This window comes from Tyto alba, unplaced genomic scaffold (genome assembly GCF_018691265.1).
Source record: "Tyto alba isolate M040663 unplaced genomic scaffold, T.alba_DEE_v4.0 Super-Scaffold_48, whole genome shotgun sequence".
Lineage (NCBI taxonomy): Eukaryota > Metazoa > Chordata > Aves > Strigiformes > Tytonidae > Tyto > Tyto alba.
In genome coordinates this window covers 15,565,947-15,579,699 of record NW_024881324.1, presented here as the reverse complement: position 1 = coordinate 15,579,699, position 13,753 = coordinate 15,565,947, and the positions used below count along the sequence as shown (strand labels likewise).

General features: G+C 40.2%; 1 protein-coding gene across 2 annotated transcripts; it reads left to right on the top strand.

Annotated features, from left to right (window-relative positions):
• Window positions 1-5,372: 5,372 nt before the first annotated feature.
• LOC104361392 (ovalbumin-related protein Y) lies at window positions 5,373-13,312 on the top strand. Of its 2 annotated transcripts, none has more exons than XM_032992024.2 (8): window positions 5,373-5,527; window positions 8,070-8,254; window positions 8,912-8,962; window positions 9,582-9,710; window positions 10,468-10,585; window positions 10,822-10,964; window positions 11,303-11,458; window positions 12,262-13,312. In XM_032992024.2, the coding sequence occupies exons 2-8, from the start codon at window positions 8,087-8,089 to the stop codon at window positions 12,661-12,663; spliced, it is 1,167 nt and encodes a 388-aa protein (XP_032847915.2). In that variant the 5' UTR covers window positions 5,373-5,527; window positions 8,070-8,086; the 3' UTR covers window positions 12,664-13,312. The 2 variants fall into 2 exon arrangements, with proteins under 2 accessions (XP_032847915.2, XP_009965822.2); XM_009967520.3 differs by lacking the exon at window positions 5,373-5,527 and adding an exon at window positions 6,080-6,124.
• Window positions 13,313-13,753: the final 441 nt, after the last annotated feature.

Genomic DNA, 13,753 nt, shown 5'->3' with positions numbered 1-13,753 from the left:
GTAGATATGAAGTTTTCTAGGCGTTGATGAAATGCATAAATGCACATATCTAGAATTTGATTCTTCTCTGTATTACAGATTATCAAGAAACAGCCCAATCAAATACTAATTTATTCTTATGCATTTTTCAATACAAATCCAATGGGTATTAAAGAGGCACTGACAATCAGTCTGGTAAATATTTCAAGGAACAGCTATTCCAGCAGCTATGCCATTTTAGATGGTGAAATCATCTGAAAATCATATAACTCAAATGACATAACAAAGAATAAGTAGATTGACAACTATTAGGCAAAGAATTTCCCCACTGAGATATTCTTGTTAATGTCTGGCTATTTCCACATTAGCATATAATGTGGTCTGATAAAAGCAGATCTGTAGAGGAAAGCAGCTGGTGTCACAAGTCTGACATCCACATTACTTGAGTATCATCAGGATATTTGTGATACAGATGCAGCTGTTTTTCAGTGGCAAGACCAGCTATTTTACCAAGTATACTTCAAATTTTTTCTTTAGAAATTAAAGCAGTAATATGAACAGTTCCGAGAGATGCAAAACTTCAACACCTCAAGGTTCAACATAAGCAGGTAATTCATCTCTTGCATTTCTTGTAGCCAGAAGCAGGCACTCCAGTCTGTTAAATTTGAAAGCCCATACACTTAAACAATAAGAAGACTTAAAAAGGGTTACATTTGCAAAGTAGCCTTCCTATGATTATTAAACTGGAAAGTGCTTGAAGTACAAAGATATGCCTCAGTGACCAATGTTGTTTCCTGAATGACAACAAAGGTCTGAATGAAGGAATGGGAAAAAAGCAAGGAGGCAGGAGGCTTATAAGCAAGTACAAAGCTTCCCCTTTCTCAAAAACGGAAAAGAGAAGGCAGCAAAACGTGCAAATTCAGCAATACTGGACCAAACCTGCAACAAAGTAACAATGGCTAGGACCTGACCCTGGCCACCACAGACCAGGTAGGAGGCACAATATTTAAAGGGAAGTGGAACAGTATTCCCCGTGAAGTGGGTGGCAGACCTGGCCGGTGGGATGATGAATGCCCGCTGTGGCCTCTGCACTCTCCAAAACCCTGGGGAGATTTGGGAGAAGCAGCCTTTCCTGTGCCCCAGAAAGACAAGGTCTGTGGTTCAGCCTCTCTGTGCTCTCACTCCCCAAGCAAGCACGCAGTGGGAAGGTGCAGGTGCCCCAGGAGCAAGGCTGGACCCCATGCTCTGCCCGAGCACCTCCACGCTTTCACCTGGCAGGTTTCATTGCCCAGGCATGGTTCTGGTCCTCATGCCAATAGGTAGCTGAGCGTATTTATTTTAAAAAGAAAAAAAAAAAAAAAAAAAAAAAAAAGTGGCCAAAATTTTAACAGTAGTAAAATGGTCTGAAAGTTTTTATTTGAAAAAAGACAAAAATAAATAAACCTTGAAAACCTCTTTGCTGCTACTGGCATTTTTGTTGTAGCCTTACAAAAGCTTCTGGCATTTGTTTTCTGAAAAATTGAGAACCTGTTTCTCTGTCAGACTGCTGTGCATGATCAGGTGGAAGGCTTGGCAGGTCACACATGTGGGGCAAGACAAAGCCTGAAACTTTCTGCACCTTTCAGTGCAACTAACAGAAGCACAGATCGGTGCAAGGGCCTCCCAGTGAGAGGTGACTTTGCTCCCTGGAAAAGTCATGGAAACTTTACATGGAAACAGTGTCCTTCTGTGGGCCTTGCCAGACACTCCCGTTCTGAGTGCCTCATCTACACCACAGTACTTTTTTTGCATATTAATGTGCAATAACGCTTCTGCCTCCGTCTCCCTTGAGATCTTCCTCTACATATAACACAAAATCACAGAACAGCTGAGATTGGAAGTGTCCTCTGTTGACTGTCTATTCCAAGCTCCAGCCTTCAAGCAGGGTCAGCTACAGCAGGTTGCTCGGGACCGTGTTCTGCTGGTTTTAGCTTTTAACTATTTCCAAGGGTGGAGACTCCACGGCTGCTTTGGGCAACGTGGCTTTAAATCCCTCCCCACAAACAAATGTATTTTCTTATGTTTAAATGGAATTTATGCTATTTCAGGTTGTGTCCATTCCCACTTGCTTGTTCACTGGAGAACTGGCTCCATCTTCTTTTCACCTTCCCATCAAGTTATGCACATGGATAAGATGCCCCCCTGCACTTTCTCCTCTTCAGAATAACAAGTCCCATCTCTCTGAGCCTCTCCTCTCATGACAGATGCTTTAATCACTTCTTTGCCTTTGTGGCTCATCTCTGGTCCTGCTCCTGTACATCCACATCTCTTTTATACTGGAAAGCCCAGAGCTGGATGCAGTGCTCCAGCTGTGGTCCTGCCAGCACGGAGAAGAGGTGAAGAATAACCTCCCTTTACCTGCTGGTGATGCTTCTTCTAATGCTGCCCATGATGCTGTTGACTTTGTCACAAGGACACATTGCTGACTCACGGTCAACTTGGTGTCTGCCAGGACCCCCAGTTCTTTTCTGAAAAGCTGACATGACGGCATGGAGCTTTCTGTAGTGACATTTCTCCTTCTCTTCTCTCCTTTTCTGCAGCAGTCTTCTCCTGCAGGTGAGGCAGGAAACATGTCAGGCACATTATTAAGAATCTCAGTATGCTAGTAGTCAAAGGAGAGGAAGGCTTCATGGAACAATGTGTTGAAACAGCGAAGAGATTAGTTTATTCTATTTTGTGCAAAAGAAAAATGCTATTTTTCCAGGGAGCACGTGTGAAGATAACTGGCATGCTGGGCAGCCTTCCCGTGAAAGGTGGGAGGTAAAGTGACAGGCATGTTGACATAAGCAGTGCTAATCACAGGCTGCCATGAACAGTCTTGTCTGTGAGGAAGGACCGTGCTAACTAAGATCTCATATGGCACAGCCAGTCAACTAGTCGTGCCAATGCCAGTGGCCACATGTCCTGCATCGTGTGTATGTCGGGTGTAAGGGCCTTCATTTTCTTCAGGTTGGGGAAGGAACATGGTCCTACAAGACATCTGAGAGGGAAACCATCATTGGTAGCTACAGCACCAAGTTTTGCAATGGCAGCTAACTAAACAATCACTGGCAGTCTCTCTGAGCAAGACAAACACAAAAAAATCAACATGCTCCTTCCTACTGACAAAAGAGCAGCAGCATGGACAAGAACAAAATCTCGAGTTCTGTGTGTGTTGCTGTGATTGGTTGAGAGGCTTTGGTCTGTGAGGTGACCTGGACTTCATATCCTTTTGGAAAGGCCCAAATGTTCAAGAGTCTATTGGTTTAGGGACAGCTTCACAATGAAATGCCTGGCAGAGCAAAGGACATCAGAGCCTTAACTGACCTCTTTCTTGGGGCAAGCATTGTCGAAACAAGGACATGTGGCAAAACACATCCTTTTGTGTTTGTGCTGCTTTACACAGGTGTGCTGAACAGAGAAATCCATTATCTTTTATCCTGGGAGGTGTTTCAGTTACAGGAAGGTTTGCTTAATCTCACTAGACTCCATGACAGATCTAAAGTCACTGAGTAGACTATGCAGTACCTCTTATATTATTATTATTCTGCACTGAAGCCTGATCATGATCAAGATTTTTACTTACTTGTGGAATGATTTTGTTGCTTCTGCAACTTGCTTTACATTAATCATTCATTTGACTGATAGAAAATAGGAATGCTAACAGAAACAGTAACCTGGGTTGTGTGCTAACATGCTCCTGGAGGAGTGTACTACCGCTTCTCAACTGCAAAACAAAAAATTCCTTTAATTAATGAAGATATTCAACTCAGAAGTATTTTGAAAACTGTGATATTGCTAACAACATTAATGCTGTGAATTGTCTGTTATGAAACAACTGTACTGACTCACTGGACATCTTTGTAGCTACTAAGCTACAGGCTGTCTATGGTGGTCCAAATGTGATTCAGGTAGCTGGTGCACAAATGCCAAGGTGGGTCACATATGGTGAGCTGGAGCATACAGCTAGAGAATTTGATGGTCAAGGAAGAAGATTCAAGCCATACTCAGAAGTTAGAAGTGACAGGGTAAAACATATTGGTTAACCCTTTGACTTCTGAGCTGTAAAGCATACAATGGACCATGACCGTGGGTGTTAAAGCCTGTTTGAACAGGAACAAAGCAGTCTTAGACAGGGAAGGCAGAAGGGGCAGCAGCCACAGGTACAGCTTGCATTTTAGGGAGCACTTCCAACCATGTGATTGGAGGTATTCACCATGTGCAGACACATTGACCCATTTGACTTGTCTTTCCACCAGCACAGTGATACCATTTTCAGTTAAATGGCACTCACAATGGTGACCAATTTACATGCTGCTCCTGTGAGAGAACAGTGCATTCTCTATACAGTAGATTTGCAGTGATGGGCCACCAACGTGAGGCAAGGCCTAAAGATCTTTCTTCAAAAGCACTGTTGTTGCACAGCAATGGCTGTAGCAGACCAGTCTGGGCTACACACTGCCATGTAAAGTACTAGTGGTATGTTAGTGCACCAGTCCAGACTGAGCCCTTCATGGTAACTGTTGCACTAGCATCTTCAGGTGAACGGGACTAATGAGGACTGTATTAGGGAGAAAGATATGGATAATTCAGCAGCTTTCCACTAGCATAGACAACTAAGGGTTAAAGAGTCCATCTCTTCTCTCCAGAAGCATAATTTGTTCTAGACAATTTCAGAGGCATTTTGTGTATTGACTTTGGATTCCTGCTTTAAAATCACATGGCATTTAGAAAGGTCAAAGCAGTTTCTTTTACTGTCTGTTCATTCTTTCAATTCAAAGGAATTATGTGACTGCTTTCTCCTTGCTATTGTATATTCTAACTGTCCTGCAGACCATGAATGTTTCTTCAGCTGTTTTTTTCACCTGATGTGCTATGAAGTTACTTGCGAAAGATTTGTAAGAATGGTCTTTGTATGTATAAAATGCACATTTTGAACCTAGCATCTGGTGCTGTTACCTGTGGAAAAGGAAAAGAACAACTCACCTTGAACTACCCTTCAAAATTTTAGTAACGAGTTCAAATCCTTTTCTGGTAGCATCTGACTGAGATCTAAATATCCTGATGCCTGAACTTAAAAAGTAACAGAAGCCTTGTCTTCTGCTCAACCCCTCTTTCCCCAACACACTTTTCTTTAGCTCTGTAATTCTTCTCTATAGAGATGCTCTGAATATTGCTTTTGAAGTTAATTTGTATTCCCACAATATGCTCACTGAAGGTTTTGTTCAACTGCTGTGCTGCGCAGACTGTGACTACATCTGATTTCTCTGAGCTGGATGAAAAACTGTGCTCTGTGAAACACTGTCTGTCGTCTTTTACAATGCAGGCTGTAAGTGGCACTGGGCAAGTTTTGCAGAAGAATCTATTCCAATATTATTAAATTGGGCAACTAACATTTGAAGGGTGTACTCTTTCTCAAGTTCATTGGTAGCAGAAGTTTCTCCATTCCTCAGCAAGAGCTATGGATTCTGGTGGGAAGAAAGACTAGTGATACTGGTAGTCCAGCCAACGACGAGAGAGAAAAGTTGCAGTAAGTATAGACTGGGCATATCATAGCAAGCAGTCCTGTATATGCTGATTGTGTCATTTTTTTATGAGTTCACAGAATGTTGACTCTGAGAGGGATCTGTCCTGCAAGTATTCATTACAGAGGACCAATAAGGAAATTAACTCAAATTTCCTTGAAGACATTCTGCAAGACTGAATTTCTCACTTCTTTTGTTTTATTTTCACAAGCTATGCCACACTATCTGATGCCATAACCAAACCATACTTACTATTCAAGTTCCAATAAATAGATTTTATCATTGTTTTTGCTTCAGCCATTTCAATATGTTCCTTCCTTTTCTGAAATTCATGCTATGATGAATTAATCTTCCATTCTGGAGATATTGGGGTAAAATCCTTTAATTCAGGATTTTTGTTTTCTTTTGAAAGAATGGACTTATTCCAAGTAAAAATGCGTATCTGACATTAAGTTCCATCCATCACTTTGTTTGGTAAACACAGAACAGGCAGTGTGGGGCGTGTCACAAAATTACACAAGATATATTTCAAGAGTTCAGCAAGTCTGCCCCAAGTACAGCTGAGAAGCTGTACTATTACCTTCACAGGTGAAGCTGACAAGGTAAGCATTTCTTTTGATTATGATTTGAGTTCTAATCTGAAACTTTTTAAAAAAATATGTTACAAAGCTTACAAAAAGATTGATGTAAGCTCATGTTTATGACCTTCAACATCAGTTGATGACACAAATGATTAAAGGATGTCTTCTGCAGAAGCCTCATCTCACCTTCATATGTGTGTTCTCTATTATTTTACTGTTTCCTATTCTGCAATGCATAAAGTCAAAGTGTTTGTTTGTATGAACTAAAGCTTTGTTTACTAATTCTTCCACATTGAAAAGCTGGTGATATGACAGCCTTTCTTCCTTCGTCCTCTATCCGTTTATTTTTTCATTTAGAATTAAAAGACAAAATTGAATTTGTTTACATTCCAGAGGATGCAATTAAAGCTCAGTTGCAGAGTTTATGGAAGATATTCTCTAAATGACATTAAGAAATTCTGTATGTTCAGGTGACCCTAGTATACTGCAGCTCTGCGTTATCTTTAACAGTTATGTTTTCTAAGATTTAAAAAAAAAAAAAATTGCTTCATGAATATGTTTCTTCACCAAGACCATAAATGGAGCTTAAAGCCTAAAATATAATAGCTACAAGAACTGGTAAATACTCAAAATATCTGCCTTATATCTACCTTATATAAGTGATTCGATTTAGAGAGAGATTGAGCATCCATTCAAGCAGGGTGCACTGTTGTTCAAATGATCCCACATTAAGAAATGGCTGTCACATGAATGCATTGATTCCATAGGGACTGTGATACATATGACAGAATATACTGGATTTTGTTCTCTAGCAGTCACAGAGGGAAACAAATTAAAGTTTGAACTGCTTGGATAACCCCAAGAGCTAGGGAAAACTCCACCCTAGCAAGGCTCTCTCTGCTAGCGTCAACATATGGGAAGTTATATGTGGTATAAACACTATATTGCTGCACTAGAGTTTACAGTACTGTATATTCTGCTCTGTGTTGTATTCTTGACTAAAAAATCCTTCTCTTCAGTGCTAGATGAAATGCTAGGTGCTGAAACTACAGGGAAAAATTTAAAAGAATGTCAGTAAAAAAAGGCAAAAAAAATACTTAAATATTGAAGGTGTGCAATCTCTGCAAATTAAACACAAGGCTAAACAAGCACTGTCTTATTAAAAGGTGTATTTTATGGAAAAGTTGATAATAAGAATTGAAGAACAGTTTCTAAAAACAGAGTCAACAATTCTTAAAAAGTTGAGTCAACAATGAATGGAATGTACTAGCTACAGAAGCTTGTCATAAACTGGATGAATTGGACAATTCATTTTCAGTCTCCATTGCTGTGCCTTCATTATCCTATTTTAAAAAATTAAGGTAATGATGATAACATTTGAGACCTCTGATAAAGTAGGTGGTGTAAGAACCTAGCATCCATTTCACTAGGCTAAAATTAGAGTAAATTTATCTAAACTTACACTTGCTTCAGACTTGAACACTGTATACTGGAATTAACTGTAGTCTGGATCATGGAGGCCTGATCTCTTAGTTGATCTTAAAAGTGATGTTAAAAACTATAGTGAAGAACCTGGTTTGGAGTCTCAAAAAAAAAATGAAGATTCTGAGAACAAATCTATGTGGTTTTTTTTTCATTAAAGGATGAGAAAAGGCTGTTAATGAGCTTATTTCAAGGCAACTAATATGCTTTGCAACATTTTCAACAGTATGGTATATATGTACAGAGAAGGATATCTCAGGTTTCAAATAAAAGAATCACCAGCCTATGCTAACACTGGTAGCTAACCAGCATTTTGATTGCTCATTAATCCAAAAGCAAGTCTGCCTTTTAAATACACACCACTGGATTCTGTTTGCTGAAATAACTCTGTGCACCAAGTTCAGGGGTTCAAGTGCACTGATTTTCTTGTATTGCAATTAATATATTTCATCATAACAAGTCAAACTCTTTCTGTTTCCTTTAGCCAACACTGATTTGACAATGGGTTCCATCGCTGCAGCAAATGCAGAATTTTGTTTTGATGTATTCAAAGAGCTGAAAGTCCACCATGCCAATGACAACATCTTTTATTCCCCCCTGAGCATCATTTCAGCCTTGGCCATGGTCTATTTGGGAGCAAGAGGTAACACTCAATCTCAGATTGAGAAGGTAAATTACTTACATGGGTGTAAAGTGACCTCTACTTGTGCTTGTTGTTCCTTCTAAGTTACATCACTGAAAAATATTATCCACTGATGAGGTTCTCACCTGTTTTAATGCACAAGAAATAAGCCAAAGTCACGAAATGGAGAACTGGATTGAGTGTTATTTAGAGAAAATACTAAAAAAGATGTGTATATTCACTATAAGGGGCAGTTAGTTTGACTTAGAAAAAAAAAATCAAGGAAAATAACAAAATGGATTATCAGTCAGCAGATTTTGTTATATGATTTTTTTCCTAAAGTCTGACATCTTCCAGAAAATGTGATCAGATTTTTTTTTATTATTATATAAAAAAGACAAATTCCAGGAAGGTAAGAAGACAGAATATTATTAGCAGTACATAATATGTAACTCAGCTAATTTCTAGACATTTACTAGAAAAAATATCACCTCAGTAAAGAGTGATATTTACAGTTTCCAGGAAGGCCAGAGAGGGCATAAACCAGTAGCAAAATCACTTGTAAATTTTTAGTTCATCTATGTTCTCAGTTAGCACTTTTTTCTCTGGCCAACAGCTTTACCTCAAACATCGTGTGTAAATCTCAAATTCACATAATTTTTGGTAATGCTTGTCATTTCTACCACTGGCATTTTCTCTTGAAGGTTCTTCACTTTGATAACGTTACAGGAGTTGAAGATTCTGCTGAATCCCAGGTAGAGAAATAACTTGATCTCCCTTTCTGTCTTATTTTCTCCTCAGAACAAAACTTGAACTGTTCTGTCTCTCCTCCTAGAAGTTTCAAACCCTATCAAAAACTATGGTAATGCTTGCAAACCAAGGAGACCTGTGGAGGGAGGGGAGGAGGGTGTAACTCACCTATTTGTTTAAAAATAGAGAAAGAAGGCAGGTTGCACATCTTGCACCAGGACAAGTGAAGGTGTGGGGCAGGATACTTTGGGCACCAGGGTGTCTTCCTGGGCAAGAGCTGCTGGGGGACAGCATGTGAAAGGGGCTCAGCACCTGAAGCCTGGGTACAGCAGACTTGCAGCTTAGAGTCTCAAAAGCAGGTCAGAGAAGAGCCCAGACATCTCAGTGACAGGAACATAACTGCACTCTTATAACAGCACATTTCAGGGGACTTCTTTTCAGGGGCGGTTCAATGCACCATCACTACAGCACTTGCTGTCCCAAAGGTGACAGCCTTCTATCCATGGGGGAGGACTCCACTGCAGCATGACTCTTAACTGATAGGGACAATCCTTTAGGGTCTTATTTCCTAAATAATAGGAAGCTAATGCAACATATCTTCTTATTTTCATGTCATCACCTCAGTGTGGCACTTCCGAATACATCCACAATTCATTCAAGGATCTTCTCTCTGCTGTCACCGTGCCCAATGCTACGTACTCACTCAAGATTGCTGACAGACTCTATATTGAAAAAACATACCCTGTTCTTACGGTGAGTTATACTGTGACCTGGCTTCAGCAAGATTCCCCATAAAGGTCCCTGCAGCTTTACCCTAGGGAAGAACCACCACCAATAGCACACTGTCTACTGATGAAGAGGTGGTGGTGAGCCATGAGGGAAACTGGTCTGGAATGAGTTTGAACCTTCCTGTGGCTGTTAGGTGGAGGCCAGGCAAAAGTATAACAGCATAAAACATGTCCATGTTGCAAGAGTCATGGGGAGTAATCAAGGTTGCTGTTCATTTGCTAGAAAACGGCTTTTAATGAAAAATGTAACTTAAGGGAAATTAAATACATCTTATGACTTGAAAGCATGAAGACAAACTTGGATTTTTTTCAAAGCCAAATATAAAATCTTCCGAGTGAAAAAAGCTTTGTTTTTGAAACCTAATAATGTAAGAACATAGTATTCAAAATAACAAGAGGGCACAGAGAGAAGGAAACAAACATTGTCTGTCCTTAAAAATGTTTGTTACACTGAAAGTGTTTTTCTAAAATGAAGAAAATATGTCAAAATTTGAACTTACAATCCTATCTGAAAAAAAATGTGCCAGACCTAAATATGTGAAGTAATATTTCTTGTCCGGCTTTAAGATTCAGCTACAGGAAGACAGCTGTGACTGACATGTTCAAACACCGGGGTATAAATTCACTGTTCTTTTAAACCTTTTGCTTCATAAGCTTGCATCTCACATTCATATATTGTCAAGTTCTCATCAGCCTGACAGCTGCAACCCTTCTGCTCATAGGAATACTTAAAGTGTGCAATGAAATTCTACAAAGCAGGGCTGGAAGAAGTTAACTTCAAAACAGCTACAGAGGAAGCAAGACAGCTCATTAATTCCTGGGTGGAAAAAGAAACAAATGGTAAGGACAGAAAAATGGGTAGCAGGTATTTTCCCCTATCTACCATAATCTATATCCTTGTCTTCCTCTCCTCGTAATGCCTAGAAAAAGTGGGTCAAGCAAGAGCAGGTTGCTTCTTGTTATGAAAACAAATCTCCTCAAAGTGGCACCCCCACCTCAATGCCCCTCATTGCAGGCATTTGTGCACACCAGAGGAGATGTATCTTACCACTCTCTGCACTGCTTCTTTCTTAAAGGACAGATCCAAGATTTCCTTGTGTCAGGCTCTGTTGATCTCGATTCTGCACTGGTCCTTGTGAATGCCATTTACTTCAAAGGGATATGGAAGACAGCATTTAAAGAAGAACATACTTGGGAAACACCCTTCAATGTGACAGAGGTAGGGGGGCACACACACAGTTTTTTGCCAGGACAGCTGTTGGCTCACACAGCCAGCAGTCAGGGTGTTACACATAAAACCTGTTGCTGTCACAGGTTGGGTGATTTAGAAGGCTCCCTCACCAGCAGCGCCTGGGCCTAAGGCCAAGGAGTGTTTGCAAGAGCTGTGTCTGACCAGGCTTCCAGGGCACACCAGCAGGCAGGAGACACAGCTCTTCTTCAAAGGCAACATGCTTGAAAATCGAGTCGTATCCCTTTCAAAGGGCTTGTACATTTGCCTGCCTGCTTAAAGGAAAAATCGCTCCCCGGTCACGTTGACTCACGCTTCTGTTTTTGCAGCAAGAAAGCAGGCCTGTGCAAATGATGTGTCAGAACAGTACCTTCAAAGTGGCAGCAGTGGCTGCAGAGGAAATAAAGATCCTGGAGCTTCCGTACGCCAGTGGACAGCTGAGCATGTTGGTGCTGTTACCTGATGACGTCTCTGGCCTGGAGCAGGTATGGCCCTGGCAGGGGAAGCAGAAGAGTTACCACTTCAGTGGGACTTGGCTGCCACCAGACCTTTTGCTGCCCATGTACATGCGAGGTGCCCACAGCACGGCTGTGCTGGGCAGGCAGGGGAGCATAAAAGCCCCCCGGGGGCTACCAGGTGCTCAGGCAGAGACTGGCCTCTTAGGAGAGCCCTGAACTCAGTCTAATAATAAACAACGGTAAAGGAGTGAAGTGCTGTTGTAGCCCTGCAGAATAAGATGTTGCTATATGCACCAGTCTCCCTAAGGTACCAAAACCAGATATACTAGCAGGACTTTTTTTCATTTCAAGTGATTTCAGTCTTCCAAGAGAGCACTCGACAGTTTGCTAAACAATAAAAGTTTATCCAAGGGGAAATAAAAAATGCAAGTGATGAAGAAAGTATTTCAAGAGCTGACTAAAAGGAAAATGGGAAAAGTAGCATTAGAAAGGAACTAAGATGAGGGAATGCGTCAATAAAATATGTTCCAGGAGGAACAGTTTTGGAGACAATTTGATCTGATGTTTTCAAGAACTGTATTTTCACAAAAAAAGCCTTGATCTGATGAAGAAACTTTCAGATGCCAAAGTTTTGGAGAACTTCATCAAGACAGAAGAGATATAGGCCATAGTCAGAAAGAAGCATACAAGATAAATACATTTAAGATTAAGTATCAGTTCTATTGTGTACACAAAGTAATGGAAAAAAGTAGTAACAAGAGGTATAAAAATAGCTGCTAAGGCCATTCCACTCTTGTCTCAGGCATTTAATTCCTTCCCTCTCTTTGCAGCTTGAGAACAGAATCAGCTTTGAAAAACTTACAGAGTGGACCAGTCCTAACGTGATGGAAACAAAGAGAGTGAAAGTGTACCTCCCGCGCATGAAGATTGAGGGAAAATATAACCTCACATCTGTTTTAGTGGCCTTGGGTATGACTGACCTGTTCAGTCCTTCGGCCAATCTGTCTGGCATCTCTTCAGCAGAGAACCTGAAGATATCTGAGGCCATCCATGAGGCGTACATGGAAGTCAATGAAGAGGGCTCTGAGATGGCTGGCTCATCTGGTGTGATGGGAGACATCAAATATTCTTCTGAGTTTGAAGAGTTTAGGGCTGACCACCCATTCCTTTTCTTGATCAGACACAATCCAACAAACTTCATCCTCTTCTTTGGTAGATATTGTTCTCCCTAAGGAGAACAAGAGCTTGAAATAATGCTTGCCTTCCTCTCAGCAACAGACCCCCTTTAATGTAGTATTGTAGTTTAATCTCATCTCTTCAATATTTTCTCCAAGTGGAAAGCCTTCAATATCTAGGGAGATATTCTTGAAGAAGTGTAGGACTTTTCAGATCTTTGGGTTCAGGTATTTCTGCTCAAACAACTTGTGTTCAGGACTTATAACCAGGATTGAATGAGAATTTCAGGAGTTAGTTAAGGATTCCCATCATCATTGAATAACTTGAGAGACAGGGCCAGTGTTTTGATTTTTGTGAGAAATGCTGCCACTGTTTTTGAGAATCTGTTTTCTCTGCCGGATTTCTGTGAAATAAACACAGCTTTCAGAATAATACCATTCCTTTCTTTTGAACTTGCTGGGCAACCATCCTTGAATTGATGCCTGAACAACTTGCAGATGAAATTGTAAACTTCAGCAAAGCATTCTTCTTCCAGGAATAAATTTGGGCTTCTTTGTGATGCATGTACTATGAGGCTGTGTCTCTTGTTCTGAAGGAGCATACAGAAAGTCTACCATTATTGCATAAATCATTATCTCCAAATATGACATCTTCCTGACTAATATAATTTCCCATCTTCATTCCAGTGACATATCATTGATTTTATGAATGTTAATTGTTGGTTCTTCTGTTTGTTCTAATAAAAGCATTTCAAACTAAACATATCATTACCTATTCTGGGTTACTGTACCACACAACCTGAAACATATGATATAGTGAGTAGCCATTATTGACAGAAGTGGTTTAGATTAAGATTTAGATCCTATTTTTAAAATGAGAATATATCGATATATGAAGTCACTAAACAGCTGAAGTTGTTTTGTTTTGTTTTTTAATTTTTGAGCTTAAGCAAGGTAAACCCTGCAGCTCCTATTCTTACCTTGAGATTATCTCCATATGGCATATCAAATAACTAATATTTTTTAATTTGCTATTGTATTTCCAGATAGTCTTAAAAGATTTCCTCTATGTGTCCTCAGTAAATATATCAAGATGATACCAAAGAGATATAACTTCAGAAATATGAGAAGAGTGTTTGTCTTAAAA